Here is a 26,201-nt window from a genome sequence, read left to right on the forward strand (position 1 = left end):
TGGGTGCTTGCGCGCAGTTCAAATTTGTTTTGGTTTGTCATTTTTATTTATCAATATTTTGTTAAAAATTTTATCCAATTTAAAAAAAAAAAAAAGGACAAAAGGTAAAATTAAAAAAAAAAAAAAAAAAAAACCCAAATGAGAGTAACATATGAATACATAAATTGATCTCTTATTCTTATAAAATATATTTTATTTTTGTGTGAGACTCATTTAATATCAAATTTTCAACAAAAAAAATTGATCAATATATATAAATATAAAATCAAGTATCATAAATTTGCTTTTAATCCATCCCTTATTCTATAAAAAAAAAAAAAATTGACTTGAATTGATTTGATTTTTTTTTTATAAAATTACACTTATATAAAATCGAAACAAATAAAAACATATTAAATACTAATTGTTTTACTATTTTTATCTACCGGAAAAAAAAAAAAAAAGAAATTCAAACATATGGTGTATACTTGATATCAAGTGGATCTAATGTAAAAAATAAATCTTTAAAAAATTAATTAAATTAAAAAAATAATAATAGAAGAAAAAAAATGTGGATCTCACATGTAAAAAATTTAAATCTTTTTAAAAAATAGTTGTTAAATATTTAAAAATATATATAAATAAAGAAACAACAAAAAAAAAAAGGATGAAAAAGAGCCACGTGACATCCTTAGAGGAAGTCAATCTTTGGTCAAAATGACCAAAATTTGTTATAAATGCGCAAAATGCAATCCTTCTTCGCTAACAAAAATATATTAAAAAAAAAGGACATGGAATTTCGGTAAGACTCAACCTTTTATGTGTCAAATAAAAAAATACGACATGACAAAAAGTATTGTGGATTGGTAAATAAGTTTTTAAATCACAATAATTTGATAAAAAAAATTAATATGTAATATAATGGTAGATATTTCAAAATTTTTCACTTCTTCAGCTTATTTACATGCTCAACTGCTCACTATGTTCAATTGTATATACTTTCACCAAGTTGAAATGTAAAAAAAAACAAAAGATGCAACTGATTTAGGTGTGAGAAATATAAAGTTTTAACTGAATAAAATGATGATTAATTGAAATTTAATTAAATCGAAATCAATTTGTTTGGGTTTAACAGTTTTCTCCATTGAATAGTTAGTTTAGTCGGTGTAATTGATTAGTTTGCTTGCAAATAGATCGATTCCTTTTTGCAAATGAATTGATCCATTTTGCAAATAAATTGATGTTTTTTAAAAATGAATCAATCCTTCTAGAAAATTACTTACATGCATTCGAAAAAACCTAAAACTTCAAAAAATAAATAATTTACTTATTTTAATTCAATTTACTTTAATTTTCGCTCTTTTAATCTATTGATTCAAGTTTTTTAAAAATTAACTTATAATCAAATTAACCGAAACAGATGGATTGCTAACTCTATTAGATTATATCAAAGGAACAAAGCCAATTGGAAGCCTCAAGAGACATTAAAACGCATAAATCAAAAAATAATCCCAATTGTTCTAAAAAGATGGAATACTTTATTAAAAAAAAAAAAAAAAAAAAACCCCAAAAAGGGGGAGATTAGAGGCAAACGGTAAGTATCATGCATATCTCGCAAAAAGTCACAATTCAGTGGAAGAGGCTGTGAATACTTCAAAATCTAATCAAATTCTAGTACATAACCAATGTAAAATTGAAGGCTCTCCAAAACTTAAAATTCATGGCAGATTCGGACAGTCCTTAAACCCTATGAGTTAAGCTTACAACGTAAATAAAAACAACAAAGAAGGGGAATTACTTGACCACAAGCACAAAATTAATCAGCTCAACTAAGACTCTGGGTTCAGATTCAGACATTTTGTAACCAATCGTTTATTTAACACCTTAAATGAATCACATGGAATGGGCTAAATAGCAGTCAAAACAAATAAATTAGCATCTTCAATTGCAAATTGAGATATTTTACACATATATACACAATTATTATCCACCTACAGTTGTCCAGACGATCAACATGATGACATGCTTGCTACCAATTACATGAGCTAAACAACAACTAATTTTTAAAATAAAAATAGAAAAACAAAAACCATTTTGAAACAAAATAATTACGGACGTGGGCTGAGTATCAGAACTAGAACTACAACAAGGCACTTTTCACCGTATCTGCTTTTCCTATGCAAGGGATCAGAAATCCGATTTCATTAGCTTTGCTCGAGGCTTTATACAGATGTTGTCCAAGGGTTTCCCCTGTTCTACATGGATGTAATCTTTTGTCTTAAGAACCTGCAGTTTGGGGAAATTAACACCGAGAAAAAAAGAGCATAAGCAACGATTTTCCCCACCAGAGCAACCAAAAAAAAACTAGGACATCAATGGATGTCTCAAGCAAACTAACCAAACCTAACAATGGATGGTAAGATAAAGAGTATCCATCTAAAGAAAGTACATCTATTCATTTGTGTACAAATACTAAAACAAATTTTGCATTGGATCGCCACTTCTACTTGCAATTCCTTTTAAAGATTCAAAATTTTTTTATCCTTACTATTCATCATCCTGTTTCACAATAATGTCAGAATATCTTTCAAATTGCATTTGTTAAAAGGTCTCCAAAAGTGGCATTTGTTCTTCTATGAGAACATTTTGTGCATTAGTACTTCTGCACAAGTTGTGCACTTGAATACAGGCTTACAATGATAGGGTTTTCTTTTCAAGCCCATGTCTTCTCATTTAAAAAAAAATGAATAATGCCTTGTCACATAAAAAAAGAGAGATAAAATGATGTTTTTGACATAAATATACATGGCAAGGTTTTATATGCTTAAGTACTCTTAGTTGCAAATATTCTGCACTTCATTAATGTGTAGATGATAGTGTTATGCACTTTAAAAGTTACTATAAGACAAATTATTGTAGACATACCAGTGTTTCAAAAAACATCCTTGATGCTTCTTTACGTGTTTTACGAGCCAGTAGACTGTCCATAAAAAGTACCTTACGTCCATGTACAGCTTCATCCTCAAACAAATTTTGAAGATACTTAGCAACAGCCCTGACAGAAAGGGTATGAGCAAACATCAAGATGTGAGCTAGCCTCATTCCAGTTATTCAGGTACAAGAAATTATTTTCACAAGTAATGCTAAATTAATGTTGAAGTTAAAGGAAAAATGCAAACAACAGCTCAAATAATCAACTACAGGGAGCTTATAGACCTTGTACGAGAAGACCATCCACTATTTTCAAGAAGACGACTTTCATCACCACATGGCATACCATCATTATCATCCTCACCCAGCTCTTCATCATCTACATTCAGAAATTCTGAAAGGAAAATAAAGAAACAAATATTAACCAATTGCAGAGTCAGGATTGATTAAGTTGGGAGGAGGGGGAGGTATGGCGTAAATGAAAGTAATAGGCAAGACTTATTTTTAATAAAATATTAATATTTTCCTTTTGGGAGGAAACCTTTTGTGTGGCAATAGCTCCCTGTGGCCCTAACTATCTTCCACCCTGCCTACAACTTTCACAACTAAAATGAAATTTTCATGTCTAAAGAATAATTTATTCAGTCAAAAACTCTTAAGTCATTTCCTTCCAAAAATCAAATAAAATAATTTCAAGAAATACCCATCAACAATCAAAAGTAAAGCAAAACAGAAGGCAACAAGATCAAACCTGTATCATTTGCAACTGCAACATCCTCAAATTCCTGCACCCCAGAGGAACAAATAGTCATTTAGGGGATTCTTAATGCCTTCAAATAAGAAAGGCTAATGCCAAACAATTTTCATAGCAACATAATAAATTAATGAAAATAGCATATCGACTGAACAGGAATATGAAGTTGTAAGGAATGGAAAATTTATCAGAACTTTAAAATGTAGACCATGCCTTCTAGAATAGAAAATTTTTAAATATTCAACAGTAATTAAAATATATTTTAGAAAATAAGTTATTGCTCAAATATGGAAAAAGCCCAGTATTGATGCATGCATATACACTATCCTAATTATAGTTGACTTTCAGCAATAACATTAGAGCATAATTGAATTTATACAATGATATAAATTGCCATCAGTTAGATAAAAGTTGGAGCAATTAAATATTTTTAGATCAACACAAATGTGCTACATGTGTTAAAGAACTTACAGCTTGATTATCCACAATAGAGGTCATTTCTTCATTGACTGCATTAACTTCCTGAAAGGTTGGACTTTCTCCATTTAATGAAGCATTTTTCAGAACCATATCAACCTTTTCTGAATATGTAGAATCCAATTTACATTCTTCACTGCCCTTATAAATTGGGTCCTTGTCATCATGATGCAAGAGTGCACCCTCAACTTGAGCCTCATCTACGACACCAACCTTATCATATCCAGTTTCATAAGCATTTTGAGCACCATTCACAAACTCACCAGTTTGTATAGTTGCAAGAGAATTGGTTCCATTTTCAATAGGTGCACAGCAGTTTGCCATACTGACCTCAACTGATGTACTGGCTTTACTTTCTTCCAACAAAAACTGATCAGTTGCTTTTGATTCAGTTTCAGCTGCAATAATATTCTCAACATCGTGTTCTAAAACTTCAGTAGGATTATTTCCTGCAAACTCGTCCAGAAAAGAGTGATTTGCTGCATTAGCAACTTCAACATTATCTCTGTCAATTTCCATTTCCGTGATCCCATCTAAAGGTTCATGTTGCATAAGTTGAGGTACATCATCAACAGCATTTCTATCCTGCTGAGCATTCTGATCACTGTACTCACCCTGCTGAGTATCGGTCTGAATAGGAGTGCCAGCAGATTGTGCTTGCTCATCATTTCCATGAATCACAGGCACAGAGCTCCCTTCAATTCCACCTTCTTCAACAATATCAGTTCTGACAGAACACCCAGAATACCTAGCTACTTCAGATGATGCATGGTTTTCATCAGCTTCAGAAATCCTGATACCACTTAGGTCATATGTTTCACTGTGCAAACATGCCAAGTCGCCCGACACACCTGAAAGGTACACCAACAGTGAGCAACTTATAAAGTTATAATCGATGTGTTAGAATGTCCTCCATTTCAGAGGTAGAATCATTTCAAGCAACAACAATAAAATCAAGACAAGATGCAAAACCATTAGGATTCATCACTGATAAATCTTGTAGTCCATATAACTTTAGAACTTGAGTATGCATTCATAGATATGACATCAATACCACAAAACTGAACTCCACATCCCAAAATACTTGCAATTTACAAGCCAATAGGAAAAACAAATGTAGAAGTAGGGCCGTCTGGTTCTCACTAGGGCCTGAGGATGCACTAGACTAGACAAACATCTAGAATAAGTTAAAACTTTGCTCAATGAAAGCAAATCAAACTTGACCAGGCCTTCAGGAGATAAATTTACAGTTGTGTCAATAAATTTTCCTCTTGTAAAGGAGTAGCATATGGGGTGGAATTACAACATCCACTCTATAATTAATTAACAAGTTGAAATTCTTCATTTCTTTTTTTTTTTATTGACCCAACAAAAGCATGAAGATACAATTAACTTTCAGCAATTTGATCTCACCAGTAAATGTAGGTTCACTAAATATTTCTTCTTCCAAGAATTGTCTCTGAATCAATGAAATTTCAGGGCGAGTGCAAGGTGCTTTCTTGCGTATACGACGTATGTCTTCAGTATTAACCAACTGCTGACGTATTGTACTTGATATAAAAAAAAGGGAAATTAATCAGTACTTAACCGCTAGAGCCAAATTTTAAAATGCATAATTTATGGGGAAAAAAAAAAAAAAAAAAACCATTCTAAGATTCAATTAATCAAAATAAATGCCACTAAAAAATATTTCATAATGTGCCAAGCTGACTGGAGAGAAACACAAACTGATCATATCTTAAGCCACTTATTGCAATGAAACCACACATGTCATACTACAAATAGATTGCTATGTTCTACAATTGGCAGGTAATCAAGAGTTTAACACCCCCAGCAAAAGTCCATCTTGTAAAACTTGTTGACAACAGAGGAAAACAAACAAAAAAGTGCCTCAGAGAAGGATGACACTTCATTGAATGTTAAACAATGAAAAAGTCACAAAAGAAAGGCCAGAAATTTCCAAATGCATGAATTTCATGGACAAATTTTAATTTATAAAATCAAGGACATAGTGAGCTCACAGAAAACTAAACATGCTATATTGACTTTGTAAGAAGACTAATATTGAAAATTTTTCAAAATTCAAATACATTTGAAAAGAGAATAATCATTGTAACATCAACTTGTGAGATAAAATATTAAGGAGCAATAAAAACATAATAATAACGTACTCGCCATGTAAGACCATAGTATCATCCATAAGCACTTTTCTCTTGGTGGCACTAGGTCTTGGTGCAGATCGCGCACGTTTCATTGATGCTACTTCAACGGGAGGAGTTGGTTTCATTTTGAAAACCGAAGATCTTCTTCCAACTGAAGCAATAAATTAAATTAATTCGTAAAAATATTCTCTATGAAAGAACAGCCCTACAATCCATGCTATTCTAGTAAATTCATATAAAGAAGATAATAGTTCATTTAGAGTTAAAAGCACTGCTACCTAAAATAGAAGACAACAAGTCATCATCATCAGGAACTGATTCTGCAGTTCTTAATCGAGGCCTTCCAAATGATTCGACTGAGTTTATACTCTCTACAGTTAGTGTACTTTCAGTTATACTTCGCTTTTTTCCCGAAATGAGTTTGGTTCCAGCATCAATTTCATCATTCCCTGCTAGGACCTCTTTGTCTGGGGTAGACTCACCCAGTAAACCACTTGGTGTGTCAAGAGGTCCTTCTGGTGCAGAAAGTAACTTTTCAGGTGCAGGAATGTCAGACATAGCACAAGTATTTGAATTTTCCAACTGATCATTACATAAAGCAGGTTCTGACATCTGAGTTTGGCAGGCTTCACCTGCAAAGATAGTAATTACCAAGAAACAATTTAACATGAAGTCATCATGAAAAAAATGAGGTCATTATATATACTATTAAAAAAATACAAATCTATGCAAGGCTACAAGCATGAGACTTGTAAAACAAACCTTGCACCTCAATGCAAGCTCCGGAAGCAAGAACTTCCTCCTCCCTTCTGGACAGATCTACCAAGTTTTGCTCTGCAGCAGCCAAATTATCAAATCCAAGAACTTGAACAGATGAGACATCTTTGAGAATAACAGGGTTTTTAAGATTTTCAGAATCGTTTGCTTCCTGAAAAGTTTGAGCTTCACCACCAATAACTGTTGTTCTACTGGGCGATTCCAATGGACAGAAAGGATTTGATGCTATTGCTTTAGCAGGTGAGCATGATTTATCAGTAGTTTCAGCATCATTGCCAAATTCAGATTTATGTGATGCTTGACCATTCTCCAAATAACAATCTGCTGTGGGCACAAAGGTGCTACTTGAACATGTTCTTCGAGCAGAGTCCTCTAAATCAAAGGTGACATTAGAGCAGCTAGGAGATTCTGCACATTCCCCATCAGTTCTATCCATTGATTGAATGACACCATTATGCACATGTTCCACCCTATCCAAACCATCAGGTCCTCTAATAGTAGTCCCAACAGCTGTTGTGTACTCTATAGACACAGCATCATGAAGAGACATTCCTTGTGGTTTAGCCTGTTCTTTCTCCATGTCACCAATATAGGAGCCATTCTCAGGAGGCATACTAAGTATAACATCATGATTTATATCATTTTGCAGAGACTGATCCACTGGATTGTTATCCCCTTGGGGAAGATTTGATTTATTAGAAGCATTTTCTACGCATTCAGAATTGTTCAATTCTTTAAGACTGTGATGTTCTCGTTCCGCATGATAACCACCAGCCAATGCCTCATGAACACCAGACAAATTACGCACCTCCACTAATCCAGTACCTGGATCCTGATCACCACCAGCCAGTGCCTCATGAACACCAGACAAATTATGCACTACCACTAATCCAGGAGTACCTGGATCCTGATCGTACGCAACAAATTCAGAATTTGCAGCTAGAACTTCAACCTAACAGCAAGCAAAACATATTTATCAAGGCAAGTCAGATAATAAGATGGCTAGAACATGAATTGCTTTTACAAGATGGACAAAAAATCAATTTAGAAGGAAATTGAGGTTTCTGTTGTGTTGAATAAACAACAAACCTGATCCCCACTGCAATCAATTGGCACAGCTTCTAAATTACTTGGATCTTGTTTTTGTAGTACATCTGACCCTTGAAGATCATACCTGTAATGACAGAAACAAGTAAGATGAGCCAGGAAATTCAAAATTATCAAAATGGTTACATCAATTAACCAGTGAAATAAATGATGGCTTAACAATAGCCAGTGTTTTGCAATCTACAAAAAAGGGAAGTCAAGCGACCACTCTACCAAAAATGATTAAAGGGAAAATAAGGTAAAATTGTATATGAACGTCAATATACAATATGATCTGAAAAAGAAGAGTGTGTTTGTATGAAGCTTACATTGAAACTCCACCATGTCCTGGCACTGCAACCCTATCTAGGACTAGTTCCTGCTCAAGATTAATCCAAGATGAGAATTTTCATTAGATGATTCGTGTTAGGGGAAAAGAGCACCAAGAAGAAGTAAAAAAGGTCAGTCAATATAACAAAGACAAGTTTAATACCACGGCCCCAAAGATATCAACTTTGAAGGGCCATAAACAAAACCATTTATTCAGCAATTTAAAGGATCCGAAGACCAGAGGATCCCCAGAAATATATTTCAACTTCAAAAACCGAGTGATCGAGGTTTTTAATTGTTCAAATGACCTATGAAATCATTTCAGTAAATTGACCCACTTCATACTTATATTTAGGGTAAGAATATAAACTTAAGCAGTTTTGATAATATTATTGCACAATCTACTTTCCCAACACTGTTAGTTAAAAAAAAAATCGTTCTTATACCCTTCAGAGCATCGTATTAACGTTGTCCCTCTAACAACCCACTCCCTTGTGGTCATAATTATTTTGCCAACAAGCCCAATTCATTTATTCTCAGTTGCTTTTTCTTCTAGTTTGTTAGTTTCATTTTTCATCATTTTTAGTAGTTATGACCTCAACATCTTTGCTGAGTTAGAAAATCATCCCGTATTGGTTGGGCTTTAAACATATATAAACCATTCTTTCTTCCAATAGTAAGAACATCTACATCTCCCTTCTAAAGAATAAGTAAATCAGCTAATCTACTGCCCCAAAACTCTAAAAGTAGTTGCTAATGTTATGCAATATTATCAAAACCCTTTAATTCCAATGGAGATTCAACATAATTAAATCTAGAGAAGAACAATAAGTGCTCTAAAAGAAACACATTAGAAGAGATTTTCAAGCAAGAAAAAGAAAGACCCAACTGCTCCTCTTCATTTCATTTTCATCCTTTTTATTTGGCTATGCAAAGAAGAGGAGGAAGCACCCCCCACCCACGATGTTTAAACACACATAATTGATATTAAAGAGGCAATAAGGCACAACTGCTTTCATGCCACCAACCCAAAAAATAAAAAATGAGTCTCAGCAAAAGATAAAGTGGCAGAAATGTCAAGGTATTCAAGAAAAGTCTACTATAAATCATGAAAAACTGAAATTGTATATATTAAGAAAACAGAAACTAAATACTCAATTAAGGTATAACTGATATTGTTACTTATTTTTGTTTCCTTCCGATAGAATATTGTCGAATACACTGTATTTTCTGCTTTCTTTAGTTTTAACTTTAGGAAAAGTATCTTATACACTAGCAGTGAAGATTTAAAACTCCACAGGGTTGTCACATGTTCCATGAGGGTATGTTTAAGAAAATTAATAGATTTTTATAAGAGTTAAATGCACATTGGCAACATTCTAACCCCACATCTGGAGTTTTAACTCCAGTGTCGGTGTATACAGTGATAATCAGTTAAGGTTAAAGTGTCAAGACTATTTAAAAATTTTCAGCTTTGCCGGAAATTGTAAATTCTGGATCTGTGGGTCCTTATATTAAGGTCCTGTTATCTTATTAGGTTTTATTATACTCTAGGGGTTGTTGTAAATCAATTTTTTATAGTTCCTATATTGGATTTTACCTCCTTCAAAGAATAGGAGTCCTTCAACTCAATAAATACAGATATAACTTCTTCTATTTTACGGAGAAGAGTTTGTGATGATTTCAATAGCTATTATACCTCTGTTTGGATTGCATAAAGCAACCTCAATCCTAGGTGTAGGATATAGAGCTGTAAAGAATATATCTCCATCTTCTTGTAATTCCTAGATCATCACTCAAATCATAACCAATTCAACATCAAAGTTCACCCCTAAACTCGAGCTACCATTCACTGGTATCATTCACAGATGCAAACAATCACCCAAATCAATTTGGTCTTTCTTTTTTGGCACACTTCAAGCTTAAATCCTTCCACTTAATCAACCATCAAAACTAATCATATTTTCTCATCCATGTAAGCCCTAAAATCAGATATTCTTGCTTGCTATATAACCATCTGTTCTTAATTTTCCAGGTCCTACATTAGTAAGCGTCACCCTGATTACTGACTACTTGCCATACAAATCACCAAATGTCAAGAAGCAAGAATGACACAATTACCTCATCGAGCAGACCAATCTGAGAAGTATCACCATCACCAAACCGCTCTGAAAGTATATCAAATGCAGAATTTTAGATTTACTAGTATTATGCTTACCGAATATAGCTAAATCTAGCATCATCACAGTCAAAAGCAAGTACTAACCATCCAATCCAAATTGGGATGTGGAGTAAACCACACCATCCATGGTATCTTGAAGCGTAATCTGCTCTCTTGAGCTAACGTGATGATCAACATAGTTACTGCCAATAAAGCTACATGTTAATAAACATACAGGACATCCACAGATACCTAATGAAAAGAATTGATGTATCTCATATTACCAAAGCAACACATAAATCAAGAAAGACAATCTAAAAGGTAAATATTAGGATCTAACCCTTGAAAAACCTCATTATCAGGCAGCTCAAAATCATCAAGATCAAAAGTCTCCGGCAAAGTGATTGAATGGTAGGGTGCAGTTGATTCTTCTGGCGGTAAATCAACTGCAGTGGAGCGAAACGCCTGCTTTATCTTTAGCAAGGCTTCACTGCAATCATCAAAAAGGTAATTCACCTTTCTAGAATATATCCTCACCACTCCAAGAAGAAGATGACTGGACAATCGTAGTGCAATTGGTACTTCAGGAAACAGAATAGAATCTGTTCAAAGCCATATAAACAAAAAAAGTTAAAGTTATAGAAAGAAGTAATTCAACCCATGAACATGAAAGAAATTAGATATTGGAACATGAAAAAATAAAAACACTGTCACCATTATTGTATAGCTTTGACCATGAGCAACAAAACCAACAAAAGAGCTGAACAAGCTCAAAGGAAGCTTCCTCCAAAGGGTAACCAAGTAAAACAATAAATTTTAAGAATATGCTAACATGTTCCGAACAGAAATTACTCCTACATGACCATAGGTTTCCAAAGAAACAAATATGACTGCCAACAAGATCCTCCAAATAGGTCCAAAGGGCCATGACAAGGAAGAAGCATAAAAGGACCTGAAGAAGATTAGTTCATGCATCACCAAGAATGAAAAGGAGAAGGCTATTAGCTTTTAAAAATTATCCCATAACAAATATTAAATGGAATTTTGGAATGAAATTTTCTGTTTCAAGAACCGGTAGGCAACAGACACGCATCTGAAGCAAACTATTCCGGCATCCACTCTACCCCATAATTTCTAGAGAAACCCTGTTTTACCAACTTGACTGCTGGGTTTAATCATCATGCATGCTGATTTTCAAGCTAATCTGGTATTTATGATTTCAACTCAGAAATACCACTTTTACTAATATATGTTTAATGGTTAAAACTGTTCTGATTTCGTCAAGCTGTTAGAAAATACTAAATAAACTTAAAACTATGAATGCATGACCATCACTAATTCCAATGGTTGATTTAATGTATATGATATTACAAATCAAGGAAAATGAAAGAGCATATCAATTGGACAAATAAGTAAGGCTTTATTAATAGCTGCTTGCTATTTATTTCCTAATAAAGTCGTTAAAAATTGAATCATTACTAAGTAAAATCAAAATTGATTAAGAATAAAGTAATGACAAAAACTCATTACCAATTATGAAGCAAATATCTTATCTTGTCTTAAAGTAAAACATACATTTTTTTTCTCTCCACAAAGATTACAGTTTCAAGCAACAATCAAAGAATACCTAAATAAATAACGATACAGCATAAAAGGAAGAAGAAAGAAAGAGAGGGGGCATATCCAAACAGCGTAAAGTAAACTAATCTCAGGAAGACTAAGATATTTCTCCATTAAGTGGCAAAGAATAAATTAATACAAGTAGACAGAGATAGATAGTCGCGAAATTCAAACTGAACAAAACTAAAAAGTACTAACCAACAGAGACACCAATGTCGGTATCCGCCACCTGATTCTTTCGAAGCTTCCTCTCCAGATGGGCTGCTATCCATATTGTCCCCAACGGACCTTTCTTCGCCAATATAAACTGTGAATAAAACATTTCTAACCCGATACAATCCCTATTTCTTCATACAACTTCCCCACTTCTAAATGTAAGAAAGCCCTGTTAGTTAAGCTTAAAATTACCGGTCCTACTTGGAAAACAAACCACTTTAAATTTTCGGTAGGAATTCAACAAACTCACAGAGCTCAAAGACAAGAAAAACCAGCCTGAATTTCAAATTCCCCATCCACCAGAAGAACCCTTAATTTTCCACTTTCAGCTACAGAAATGACCAAATTAAGCTCAAAATATACCTAAACATAGTAGAAACAATGAAACCCTAATTACTCCGCATCCACCAGAAAAACTTTGAAACCCTCCCAAAGCTCCATAACCCAAAAAAGGGCTCCATTTCTGCTCAATTTACAGAATCACCATGTGGGAGAACTTCAAAATATTGAACCTTAACGTAAGAATCCGATAAATAACTCCCAACTTGCGCTTCGAGAAGCAAACCCTAGCCTTCGACGAAACGACGTTCTGAGGAAAACTACAGCTCGATAATTGAGTTGGGGTAGAAAGAAAATTGGAGAGAGACAGATGTTAGAATAACGAGTCGGATCGGACAGATACAGATAAACGCAGATAGAGAGAAAGAAGAGAAGCGCTCTTTTAGCTTTTGTAATAAGAAGAGACTTCCTTTTTTTCCTTTTTTTTTTATTTTTTGGAAGAAAAAAAGCTTGGAATTCAACGTTTCGACTTTCGTTTTGGGTTCCTTTCTGTGTTGCTCAAGTCCATGTGAGTACGAAACGTGGCGCTTTTTCACTGGTTGTTTGAATTTTAAGGCTTCCGGAGTACACTTCGTCATTGCCTCATATCATAAGCTGTACAGTTCAAATTTTCCATTTATGATGTCAAATTTGTAAATTTTTCATGTCCTAAGTCAGTTTTTTCTTTTATATTGAAGTCACTTTTATTAATTTATTGTTCATTATATTAATTTTTTATTCCGGCTTTGCGTAGTCAATTTTTTAATATGTAAAAAATAAATTATTTAATTAATTGAATATAAATTTTTTTAAAATTTTATTTAAAATATAAAATAATTTCTTATATAACTCTTGAATTATTCAAAAATTCTAATATATTATCTAAACTAAAAAATTTCTAATTAAATTTTTAATGTTGTAATTCATCGATCAAGTTACATCAATTTTTAGCATCTTTAAAAAAATTATTGATATGCCTGTCAACTAATAAAAATTCAATATATATTCAAATCGTTATACATGCGAATGACATATAATTATTATTTTATAGCAATTTAATTATCACATATTATATTTAAAAAGAACAATTTTTTTAAAAAAAAATGACTTTTTTGAAAAATTTTAAAAACTTTTTTCTTTTTTATTTTTAATAAAAAGTTATACTTTTATTTGAAAAAAATATAAAATCAATTTTATTTATTTGAAAAATGCAAAATCGTAATTTAAAAACATATTTTTTAAATATTTTACTTTTTCACAATTTTAAAATTTTTATTATTTAAAAAAACTAAGATTAATTTCTTTTTCTTTTTTTCCTTTCTCTCTGTTTTTCTCCTTCGATTCCTTTTAACTTTGCTCACCTTAGACTGAATCGATCATCATCTAACCAAATTTAGTAAGTCAAAACTTTGATCCAATGTTAGATTAGTAAGACTATCTCTAAAGAGATTAAAAATGAAATAAATAAATCGAGATTCACAAATTAGACCCCAACTTGTTCAAGCTATTTCTTGACCTCTTTAAAAACCATATGGTTATTTTGATGTTAGATTGAAGTTCAAATGGCCAAACTTGATCAAATGATGATCGAATTCGATTCAAGATAAGATAAAATAAGGGAAGTAAAGAGAAAAAAAGAGATTAATTTTTGTTTTTTTATCACAACTTATTGTCGGACGTCCCAACACCAAGGAATGTGCTGACCTAAAAGCCAAACAAAAGGGGAAATTTTGAAAAAATTAGAGTTAAAAAATATTTTCAATAAAAACAAAAACATAACAAGTCACCATTAATTTTTTTTAAGATATGATTGGCCACATAAAAATTTTATCATTTTAATAAAACATTTTAAAACAAGTTTAAAAGTTTTAGAAAAAAAAAAACCAAATTTGTAGTTTGTAAAATCAAAGTTGAATTCGAAAGTCGATTACGTGTAGGAAAGAATTAGTACTCTCACAGTGTCTATCGAAGATGGTACTAATTAATTACATGTTATCTTTTAATTTTAATTAAAATGGTCCTATTTAATTAATATTTAAAATTAATTCTTTTTCTTCCTTTTCTTCCTTTCTTTTTTTCTTTTTTCTTTTCTTTTCTCTTTTTTTTAAAAACAAGAAATAAATTTAATTTAAAACAAAACATTTTTTTAAACAAAAAAATAAATCAAATTTAAAACAAAACTTTTTTTTATATTTGGATAAAAAAAAACACTCTAAATATCGAAATACTTTTTCTATTATCCTATAATTAGGTAGAATTTCCAAAATATTCCTAATCTAAAAGTTTTCACATTGCCCTATAAAATAAAAATAACACATCTCATAAATAATAATTATCATGAGTTATCATATAGTTAAGTAAAATCTCGATGATTATATTTACTTAAGATATTATTTTATTTTAAAAACATTTTTATTTTAAAAACTAATTTTAAAAAAAATGCATGAAATGTATGAATATAATAAAATGATAAATGCATGACAATATAATATGAATAAAATATGAATGCATGGGATGATAAGATAATATGAAATGCAAATGTATGAATGAGCTTAGGGGTTGTTTTAGGATTTAGATTAGGGTTAAGGTTAGGGTTTTAGGGTTTAAAGTTTAGGATTTGGGCTTAGGATTTAAGGTTAAAGTTTAAGGTTTAGGTTCAGGTTTTAGGGTTTGGATTTAGGGTTTAGGGTTTGTATTTGAGGTTTGAGATTTAGGGCTTTGATTTAAGGCTTGGGGTTTATGGTTTTAATTTTAGTGTTTGGGGTTTAGGTTTTGGATTTGGCGTTTGGAGTTTAAGGTTTGGGTTTGGGATTTCAAGTATGGGGTTTTGTTTTAGAGTCTCACAAAAAAAATTTTTTGGATTTTATGGAAATGACATAAAATGAATGCAAATTACAAGAATGTCATTAATGAATGCATATACCAAATCCATAACCTAAAAACATATTTACAAAATAAGGTATTTTCTAACTTAATAACACAAGTGTATAATGTATAAAAATTCAAAACATAAAACAATGCTTAAACATAAAACAAACTAAAAATAACAAAGAAATCATTAACACTTGAAGCATGAGCCAACACCATAAAAAATCACAAAACTAACTTATAAACTAACATATAACAAATGAACAATCAACCAAGCATACACAGGTAGTAAAATAAAATAAGAAAAACATTTAAAAGATAGAGCCAATATGAGGTTTGGCCATGGGAAAGGAGGTTGGCCGAACTTCCAACTTGGTTTTATCAATGGTGGATTTTGTTGTTTTTACTTGGATTTTAACTTTAAGCTAACTATGAATTATTTGGATTAAAATTAATTCAAGCTTTATGCAAGAAAAACAAACAAAACCTTTTAGAAAATTAGATAGGAGATGAATGAAATATGATGAACGATACAATGGAAAATAAATGGAGATGCTAGAAAAAGTGAGGATGAATATGGAAAAGAATACCTTTAAGCTAACCATCAAAATTTTTTCTTTTTTTTTTTCCTGATGGTTTTTCCTTTCTTTTTTTCCTTGTTATTTTTCATATTTCCTCCTCTAGTTTCATGCAGCAAAATCCCATTTCTTGAATAAAGAAAAAGCCAAAAAAAAAAAACCTATAAGATTGAATACGAACCTTATGATAAAAAATCATCTATGACTCACATTTCTCCCTTGTTTTGATTTCAAGAAACCAACTTTCACCATTAGATCCACCTTCTTAATATGATCTAATAGTCTATATTATTTACTATAATGATATGATTTTTATAACCCCTAAATCACATGAAAAGACCATTTCTCCTTTAGTGCAAAATTTTTTTGTATTTAGGTCATTTTCTTATAAATCAATATTTTAATACTCATTTTTAGGATTTTAAAACATCAAAAATCATAAAATATTATGAAATTAATATTTAAAAATTTTCGTGAAAATCCGACTTCGAAAAGGTAAAATTATGAAAATACCCATAAATTGGTATTTTGATAATTTCACACTCTTGGGGTACTGATGTGATTTCGATTGCATCAAAAATTATCAAATATTATAAAATCATGATATGAAAAGTTTCACAAAAAATCAACTTCTAAAAGATCAAATTATGAAAATGCCCTTAAAAGGTATTTTGTTAATTTTACACATTTCAAGGTACAATCAAGGTTTTTAAAATTTTGACAATCATCAAATATTATAAAATCATAATTTGGAGCTTTTAGCGAAATTCCAACCTTAGGAAAATCAAATTACAAAAATACCTTTCAGGGGCATTTTGATAATTTTACGCCTCCAAAGTGTGATATGAGTTTTTAGTGTATAAAAAATCATTAAAAAAATATTTATTTATGATCCAAAAGTTTTCACAAAATTTTGATTTTGGAAAAGTCAAATTTCAAAAATACCTTTAAGGATGTTTTGGTAATTTTATATTTTTTGAAGTACCAAAAATTTTTTTTAGTGCCTTAAAAATAAAAAATTTCCATTTTAAACTACATTGATTTGAATTTAGCTATGAATTTAAGGATTGGCCTAGGTTCTATCCCCTTTTATTTAGTTTGACCAAATTTGATTAAGTTTGACTAATTTTGACTTTGCTTGATCAATTTTAATCAGATTTGATCAAAGTTGACTTTGACGCATTTGGATTAAATTGATCCAAATTTTAATTTTAAAAACTTGAAAAATATTGAATTTGAATTGAGTTGAATTTTAAGCACTTCACATATGGCCAAAATTTTGCCTGAACAAAATTAAGTGTATACAGTTGCTCTTTTTTATATATTTATGGGAATCAGAAATAATACAAAGATTAGAGGCACCAATTCTGTCTAGAACCAAGGGTTGAGAGGATATTTATTTCTACTATCTCTTGCTTTCATGTTAGAGGAGGTTTTTTTTTTTTCTTTACATGTCTGGAAAAAGCTCCTATAAAATAGGCATTAACTTTAAAAAAATTTATTTGAAAAAGGGCTCCAACAAAATAGGTATTAAACTTTAAAACAAATCTATCCGAAAAGGGCTCCTATAAAATATATATCCAACTTTTTAAAAAAAATTGTCTAGAAAGAGCTCCTAAAAAAAGGCTTTTAACTTTAAAAAATCTATCTAGAAAGGGCTCCCATAAAATAGGTATCAAAATTTAAAACAATCTGTTTGGAAAGAGTTCCTATAAAATAAGCATCAAACTTTTTTAAAAACTATGTTGGAAAGGGCTCCTATAAAATAGACATCAAATTTAAAAAAAATATGTTTGGAAAGGGCTCATATAAAATAAGCATCAAACTTTAAAAAAGAATTTGTTTGGAAAGAGTTCCTATAAAATATGCGTCTATAAAATAGGCATCAAATTTTAAAAATCTATCTAGAAAGGGCTTTTATAAAATAGGCATCAAACTTTAAAAACTCTATTTAGAAATGGCTTTTATAAATAGGCATCAAGTTTTAAAAAATCTATATGGAAAGGGCTCTTATAAAATAGACATCAAACTTTTTTTAAAAATTATATCTGAAAAGGGCTTTTATAAAATAAGCTTCAGACTTTAAAAATGTTATCTGAAAATGGCTCTTATAAAATAGACATCAAACTTTAAAAAAATCTGTTTGGAAAAGGCTCCTATAAAATAGGTATCAAACTTTAAAAATTTATCTAGAAAGAGATCCTATAAAATTGGCATCAAACTTTAAAAAAAATATGTCTGGAAAGGGCTCTTATAAAATAAGCATCAAACTTTAAAAATCTGTTTGAAAATGACACATATAAAATAAACATCAAACTTTTAAAAATCTATCTAGAAAGGGTTCTTATAAAATAGGCATGAAACTTTAAAAATCTGTCCAGAAAAGGCTCCTATAAAATAAGTACCAAGCTTTAAAAAATCTGTTTGGAAAGGACTCGTATAAAATAGGCATCAAACTTTAAAAATCTATCTGAAAAGGGTTGATCTGTCTCGAAAAAATTTTTGAAAAGTCTCATTTTGGAAAATTAGATTGGATAGAAATCTCTGAAATGGGTTCTGATATTCTTTAGAAGATTATCTCTCATCTTTGGATTTTAGGTTTTTTGTTTTTGATTTTTTTTTTTTACAAAAAGGGATCATTTTCCAATGCATTTGTTTCTTCAAGGTCAAATTCAATTTACATGCAATGTATGTGATGAATGTAAGGAAAGCAATATGATTTTAAATTTTGTTCATAATATGTGTTTGTACTTATGGAAACGAGATTTTTATGATAACAAATGTTCTTCAAATTTGCAACTCTAGCTAGGTCATCAATAATTAAACCTGACCTATCTGATTGAAGTCTTTCTTTTAATTTAAACATTTCTCTCATTTTTTTCAAATATTTTTTTCTTGATTTCTAATTGTTGTGTTGTGAAATTCTGCCAAAAGCATTTTCTTTTCTTTTTCTTTTATCCCCATCATTCATCTTTTCAGTCATTTTTTCTATTTCTCCCGTCATTATCCTTTGTTTAGTCATCATTCATTTTCCTACATTCAAATTGATGTCTTTCATTTGGTATCATGTCCAATATTTCTTTCTTCACTTTTTTTTTAAGAGCACATGTATCTTAGTTATCCTAAAACTTTACGTGCATGTATCAAGTTTAATTATAAGAATTATCATTCAATATCAATAATATCATGTTAAATGCAACGCTTTTTCAATCACTGATAAATAAAAAGGTCTGAATGTAAAGGATAAAAGGTGTTCATTAAAGTTATAGAGATTTGATTAAAAAATTGTATAGCCAAAAGGGAATAAAGGTATAATTAAGCATAAAAGAAGAGTCAACAAATGAAATGGTAACAATAAGCTATTGTAAGAACTATCAAATACTAAACATTAGGATGAAACCAGATTGTGCACTCCTGATTTTCTTCCAAGAATCTTGTCTCATCAATGGCTTTAAATAATGCTGACCTAGTGGATGGCAATCCTGCCCCCTAACCTATCAACCAATGATCTATCTTCTATTTTCTCTTCTTTGAATCAATGGTGTTATCCCCCCTTCCTCCCATTTTCTTTCCATTTCAAACTTGGAATCTAATTTCCTTTTATTTCCTCATTATACCTAAGTTGCTCTTCGAGTTTTCAATTTAGATATTTCTCCTTGTGATCCAAGTCGCCCTTTTTGGGTTTTCAACTTAGATCCTTTTTTTTATCTTTTTACTTCCTTTTTTAAGCATAGTATTTCTTGATGGTATTTAAGTTTATAAGATTCGGTAGTTCTTCTCCATCTATTTTTGCCAAAATCAAAGCTCTACTAGAAAAAAAATCATTTTGACTACATAAAGACCTTCTCAATGAGGTGTCTTTTTTCTTCTATTGTCATACTAGTTTAACAATATCCTTTTTAAAATATGATGGCTAGTGATCAACTTCTTTTTTTACATTCACGTAATGTGTTGGGAAATCAAAAGACTGTATTCTGATAGGTTGAACTTTAGTGTTTGCATTTAGTTTGAACATAGCTAATAATGTGGCCAAAGCATCAGCTACTTGATTTTTTTCTTAGGGCACATGTTGGAATTGAATATCTTTAAATTGTTCGACCAATCGAGTAATAAACTTTTAGTATAAAACCAATTTTGGACCCTTTATTTCCCATTTACCTTTTTGCTAATAAATTACTAATGCTGAATCTTCAAAGACTTTTAAAACCTTAACTTTTTTGTCTAGAGACATTTTCAATCCTAAGATGCATTCTTCATATTCTATTATATTATTGGTGTAGTAAAAAGATAATTTTGCAATGCTGGGGAAGTATTTTCCTTCAAAAGACATCAATATAGCTCCAATGCCATGCCTCAAATTGTTTAACACCCCATCAAAAAATATTTTTCATGCAGTATCCTCATGTTTCTTCCTTTTTTATTGATAAGATAGTCATAAAATCTTCATCTGGAAATTCAAATTGCATTAGCTCATAAACATCAATAGCTATATCAATAAAAAAATCAACAATGGCACTCCCTTAACAACCTTCTGAAAATCTTATTCAAAGAGCATTACTTGCTATCTTACTATTTTTCTTGATAAAGATGGCTTTTCAAATATGTACTTGAGGGGATCTAATATTGACATCAACCAAGTTGTATGATACAGTATGTATTACCTGAGTTGGTAAATAGTTCATACTAAAGCACAATACATCTTCTCAAGCTGGGAATACTTGACTTCATAATTAGTAAATTTCTTGCTTAGGTAATAGATAACCTATTCTTTCTTGCTTGTTTCATCTCTTTGTCCTAACACACATCCCATAAAGGTTTCATTCATAATTAGATAAACTATCAAAGGTTTTCGCACCATAGGGGGCACTAGCACCGATGGATTCACCAGATACTCTTTAATCTTGTCGAAGGCTTTTTGGCATTCTTCATTCCGTTCTTCGAGATTATACTTTTCAATAGCTTGAAAATATGATCACACTTTATCATGAGTTGAGATATGAATCAAGCAATGTAATTTAACCTTCATAGGAAACTTTTTACTTCCTTCTATGTTCGGGGAAGAGTCAACTTTGTGATCGTTTGAATTTTGTTAGGATTTACCTCTATTCCTCTCTCACTGACTACAAAACCCTAATAATTTTCTTGATTTCACCTTGAAAGTACACTTGGCTAGATTTAATTTGAGTTGATATTTATGGACTCTGTCAAAAAGTTTCTTAAGGTTCTCTACATGATCGTCACTTTTTTGGGACTACATAATCATATTATCTACATAAACTTCTATCTCATTATGCATCGTATCCTGGAATAAAGTGACCATAGCTCTCTGATAGGTAGCATGATGACTTTATAAAATAATGTCCCCCATATAGTCACAAAAATGGTCTTCTCTATATCCTCTTTTACCATCTTGATTTAATTATACCTAGAAAATCTATCCATAAAGGAAAACACTAAGTGTTTTGTTGTATTGTTGACCAAAATATTAATATGAAATAATAGGAAATTATATTTAGGACTGGCCTTATTCAAATCTTTATAATCCACACATATTCTTACATTTTCATCTTTTTTTAGGACTAGAACTATATTGACGACCCATTCATGATATTTAGCCACAGCTAGAAAGCTAGCATCAAATTGCTTCTTGACTTTTTCTTTGATCTTTAGCAACATCTTTGACTTCATACGCCTTAACTTCTATTGTACTAGTTTATAATTTAGGATCAATGGCAACTTGTACTCTACAATATCCGTATCAAGCCTTAGCATATCTTAGTATGATCATGCAAACACGTCTATATGCTCTTTAAGTAATTTCATGAATCTATTTCATTCTTTTTGTGAAAAAAAATACCAACCTTTATCTTCTTTTTATTTTCATCATCCCCAAAATTGATCAACTCTACAAGCTCTTGGTGAGGTTTTATTACTTTCTCCTTTTACTCAACTAGTCTGATCAGATTGGGAGGTAAAATGTAAGTTTTTGAATCTTCATCATTAGGCTCATTAACTTAAACAAAATTCTTGAAATTAAACTTAAAATAATCATCATGATCATCAATGATGTTCAACATTTAAAAACCTAAAAATTATAAAAATTGCTAAGATATAGAATGATGTTTTGGCAAAGAATCAAAAATATATTTAGAAAAAATGAAAAAATGTAAAAAAGAAATGGAAAGAAATGAAAAAGATTATGTCATGAAAACATGTTGCATTTAACATTTTATTAATGATGCTAAAAAATAAGCCCATACAAACAATCTACATGCCATTGGGTAGAGGCAATTGGATTCAATTCAAGGTTAACCATAATAACGAACAAGTTCTCTATCATTCAACCATTAAAAGGAAACATAAAAATCTCTTCCTCTATTGTCATTGCTTCATCCATCCTATTTGACTTTAAACTCAATTTCAAAAAGGTCACCTCAACTTCTTTTGTTAGTATTCTTACTTCTGATACTTTTGAGTAAACATACCTCCTCAAACAAAAAGTATTGTAGAGGTGTGGAAACTCCATTCTTTTCCTATCTATCTCATGCCCTATAAAGCAGGTCATTTTTTTCTTGTCTTATATAGCTTTTTTTTTATCAACAATAGTTGGCTTGTATCCCAATCAAAATCTTTCCTTATTTTTCTTAAACTTTGGCATCTATTTCATTCCCTGAAGTGCTAACCCTAAACCTATACTAGGCTGCCATACTTTTTCCAACATCTATTTAATCATCATTTTTTATAGTTTTTGATAAACGAAGAATAGGTATGGCTAACCTTTTTCTTACATATATGGTGTTAATAACCTCAAAGGCACAAAAAGAACATTCACATGCTCTACTACAGCTTTCACATAAGAGGTTGTCAAAGTTTTGGTAACAAACAGGTTTTCCTCTTTATCAACACATAGTAGATTTCCATTAACTACAATTTTGACTTTTTGATGCAAAAACGATGGCTTGCCTTGGTGGTATGAATCCATGGTCTTCCTAACAAACAGTTGTAGGATAGAGATATATCCATAACATGGAATTCTATATTAAATATGTAGGGTCCTATTTGCAGGAGAATCTTTATATCTTTAACCATTTCTTTTTTTGACCCATCAAAGGCTTTAACTATCATATGGCTATTTTTTATATAAGAAGGATCAATTGGTAGTTTAGAGAGTGTTGTATTTGGCATTACATTAATAGAGGACCCATTATTAATCAATATTTTTGCCATAGTGTGGCTCTTGCACTTCACTGTAATATATAAAGCCTTCACACTTTCTCGCCCTGCTGGTGGAATCTCATCATCATTAAAGGTAATATAGTTTGGAGCCACTATGTTTCCTACCAAATGTTCCACCCTATCCACAAAAATGTCGTGATCCACATAAGCCTGATTTAATACCTTTAATAGTGCATTCCTATAGAGTTCAGAGTTTAACAACAGAAATAGCATTAAAATTCTAGCTGACATTTTGTTGAGCTAATCACCACATTGTATTCACTATGCCTAATGATCTTAAAAAATTCACAAGCTTTTTTTTCTATTATTAGCCTCTTGTATTGTACTATCATATTCATTGCAATAAGGTTTTTTTCTTTATTATTATTTCCCTTCATCTCTTTTTCTTTTTCTCTTCTTGCTTGCTATAGTGTCTTAATGGTATAAATTTGACCACTTCGAATCATTCTTTTAATGTCGGATGTATTGGTTGTATCATTGATGTTTCTATTATTTGATCCTTGGATCTTCACCTCACAATTATATTTTTAGGGTACTATCTTGTCATTCATGTAAGGAAAAGCACTTGGGGATATATCATGACAACTACTTAAAAATAAAGAATGAGCTCACTTGCCATTGGTTTTGGCTCATCATAAAAAATGGTTAAGGGTTTTAAGATAAACAATCCATTGGATCTTTTGCTTGCTATCATGTCTATTTCATCATCTTCTTTTTCATTATAGAACTTAATAATTCTAGTATCTATTAATTTTCAAACTATTTTTTTAAACTCACGATAATCCTAGACTACATGATCTTTCACCATCCCATGGTATTTACAAATTCGATCAAATTCTAAATGGCTAACATCAATCAGAATCTATTACCTAGATTATATCAACTTTGACCAAAGAATTATACACCACTTCTAAAAGAGTTTTCACCTATCATATCCTTTTTTTGACCTTTTTGCCTTTCTTTATTGCATTGGTAGTTTTTTTGGCATGGTTAGGCAATAAATTTCCTCTAATAGTAGGCCTTGTATAAGTATTGAAATTGAACTGCCCATTATTTATCAATGTTTACACTCTATATTTCAAAACAACGTAATATTCTAAATAGTGGCTTATAATTTCAAAATGATATTCACATCGAACATTGGGTTTATACCATTTAGGATACGATGGTTTAAGAGGTTCAATGAAATTGAGGCAATAAGGTGGCTCTTTAAAAGTTAAGGATAAAGATCAATATATGACATAGGAATCGAATCAATAGGAATTCTTTCTTAAGTGGTGCAGAGATTTTTCTGTTTAGGGGTGAGGTTACTTGGTGGGGAAAAATGTTGCATAGTTAAGGCAATAGTGAATTAGGGAGCTCTAGGTCTGAAGTTAGGTTGATATATTGGTGGTGGCGGTGGTATATATGGGTATGATGCCTAGGATATTTGGTTGGTAGACGACTTGTAGGGTGTATATATGGGATATGGATGGTAGGGAATGAATGGGGGGCTAGAGATGTCACTTCATGGGTTTTTTATTCTTTTTTTCTTGCTACTAGAGTTTTTTTGGTGCTTGAGGCCTCTTGACTATCTATCTTTCCATTTTTGCTAGCATTCTTAATCATCTCACATGATATCACCATATTGACAAAATTTTTAAAAGCATTACCTACCAACTTATCATAGTAAAAAGCCTTCAAAATGCTGACAAAAAAAATGGTTAGACCTTTGCAGCCATATCTCTCAACTTATATGCATATTCTTTAAAAGTTTCGATTATCTTTCTCTTCATATTCTATAAGGATAACCTATCTAGCATTATATCCTCAACATGTTTATACTGTGCTATAAATGCTTAAGCCAAATCTTTCTAAGAATGTATCTTGTTACAATGTAGTTGAACATACCACTTTATAGCAGATCTGGTAAGACTGTCCTAAAAATAGTGTATCAACAGCTTGTCATTATGGGTATAACTAGTCATCTTCTTACAAAACATTGTGATATGAGCTAAAGGGCACTTTGTTCCATCATATTTCTTGAAATTTGGAACTTTAAATTTTAATAGAATTATCATATCAGACATTAAGCTTAACTCTCAAGCATCCACATTTCCATACATATCATGCCCTTCTATGGCTTTAAGTCTTTCTTTTAACAAATCATACTTATTTTTCATTTTAGTGCTTTCCATTGGATTAAATACCCTTTTTAGTTTTTCTTGTTCTTTCGAATCATTAAGATTTAGCACAATGATGGGATCAAATGTAGTGTATTGATATTCACTTGAACTAGTGATGGTCTAGCAAAAGTACCAGTATATTATTGATGAGCGACTGGCGATACTTAAGCAACATGTAGATAGGGATATATGAACCTCGCATAAACTAACTCTTTCATGGTGGTTTTTTATGTTTCAACAGTGCCTTTTTCTTTAACCAAACTAGCCAACATCTGTGTCAACTCTATTATTTATCTATCTATATTTTGTTCCATTCCTGTAACTATTTCTCTAATATCTTCTTAGGCCTTTTTCATCTTATCTACTCAATTGACAAATTCACTTTCCATGAATCTTGCATAGGCTCAAGTGTTATGGGTGTGCAAAACCAATTGTTCTTGTTTCTTCAAAAGCACTATCCTTGAACTTTTTTATTGATTCCTAAAAATTAGGAATGCATGATATGAATCTTATTATTGGTCGTAAGAGATAGTTTAAAAATCT

At 31.1% G+C, this 26,201-nt stretch overlaps 1 protein-coding gene across 2 annotated transcripts; it reads right to left on the reverse strand.

Moving 5' to 3' along the window:
• Positions 1 to 1,891: 1,891 nt before the first annotated feature.
• Positions 1,892 to 13,228, reverse strand: LOC111276822 (sister chromatid cohesion 1 protein 4-like). 2 transcript variants are annotated; one of them, XM_022862706.2, is made up of 15 exons: positions 12,476 to 13,228; positions 10,998 to 11,259; positions 10,763 to 10,860; positions 10,618 to 10,664; positions 8,496 to 8,545; positions 8,170 to 8,254; positions 7,066 to 8,032; positions 6,582 to 6,935; positions 6,313 to 6,454; positions 5,555 to 5,691; positions 4,136 to 4,992; positions 3,662 to 3,695; positions 3,196 to 3,304; positions 2,905 to 3,034; positions 1,892 to 2,265 (listed from the first exon to the last, which is right to left on the reverse strand). In XM_022862706.2, the coding sequence occupies exons 1-15, from the start codon at positions 12,597 to 12,599 to the stop codon at positions 2,167 to 2,169; spliced, it is 3,495 nt and encodes a 1,164-aa protein (XP_022718441.1). In that variant the 5' UTR covers positions 12,600 to 13,228; the 3' UTR covers positions 1,892 to 2,166. The 2 variants fall into 2 exon arrangements, with proteins under 2 accessions (XP_022718441.1, XP_022718440.1); XM_022862705.2 differs by having other exon boundaries at positions 6,579 to 6,935.
• Between the last annotated feature and the right edge of the window lie 12,973 nt (positions 13,229 to 26,201).

The sequence above is a fragment of the Durio zibethinus genome, chromosome 7 (assembly GCF_047325235.1).
Source record: "Durio zibethinus cultivar Kanyao isolate XHJ-2024 chromosome 7, ASM4732523v1, whole genome shotgun sequence".
NCBI classification, from domain to species: Eukaryota; Viridiplantae; Streptophyta; class Magnoliopsida; order Malvales; family Malvaceae; genus Durio; species Durio zibethinus.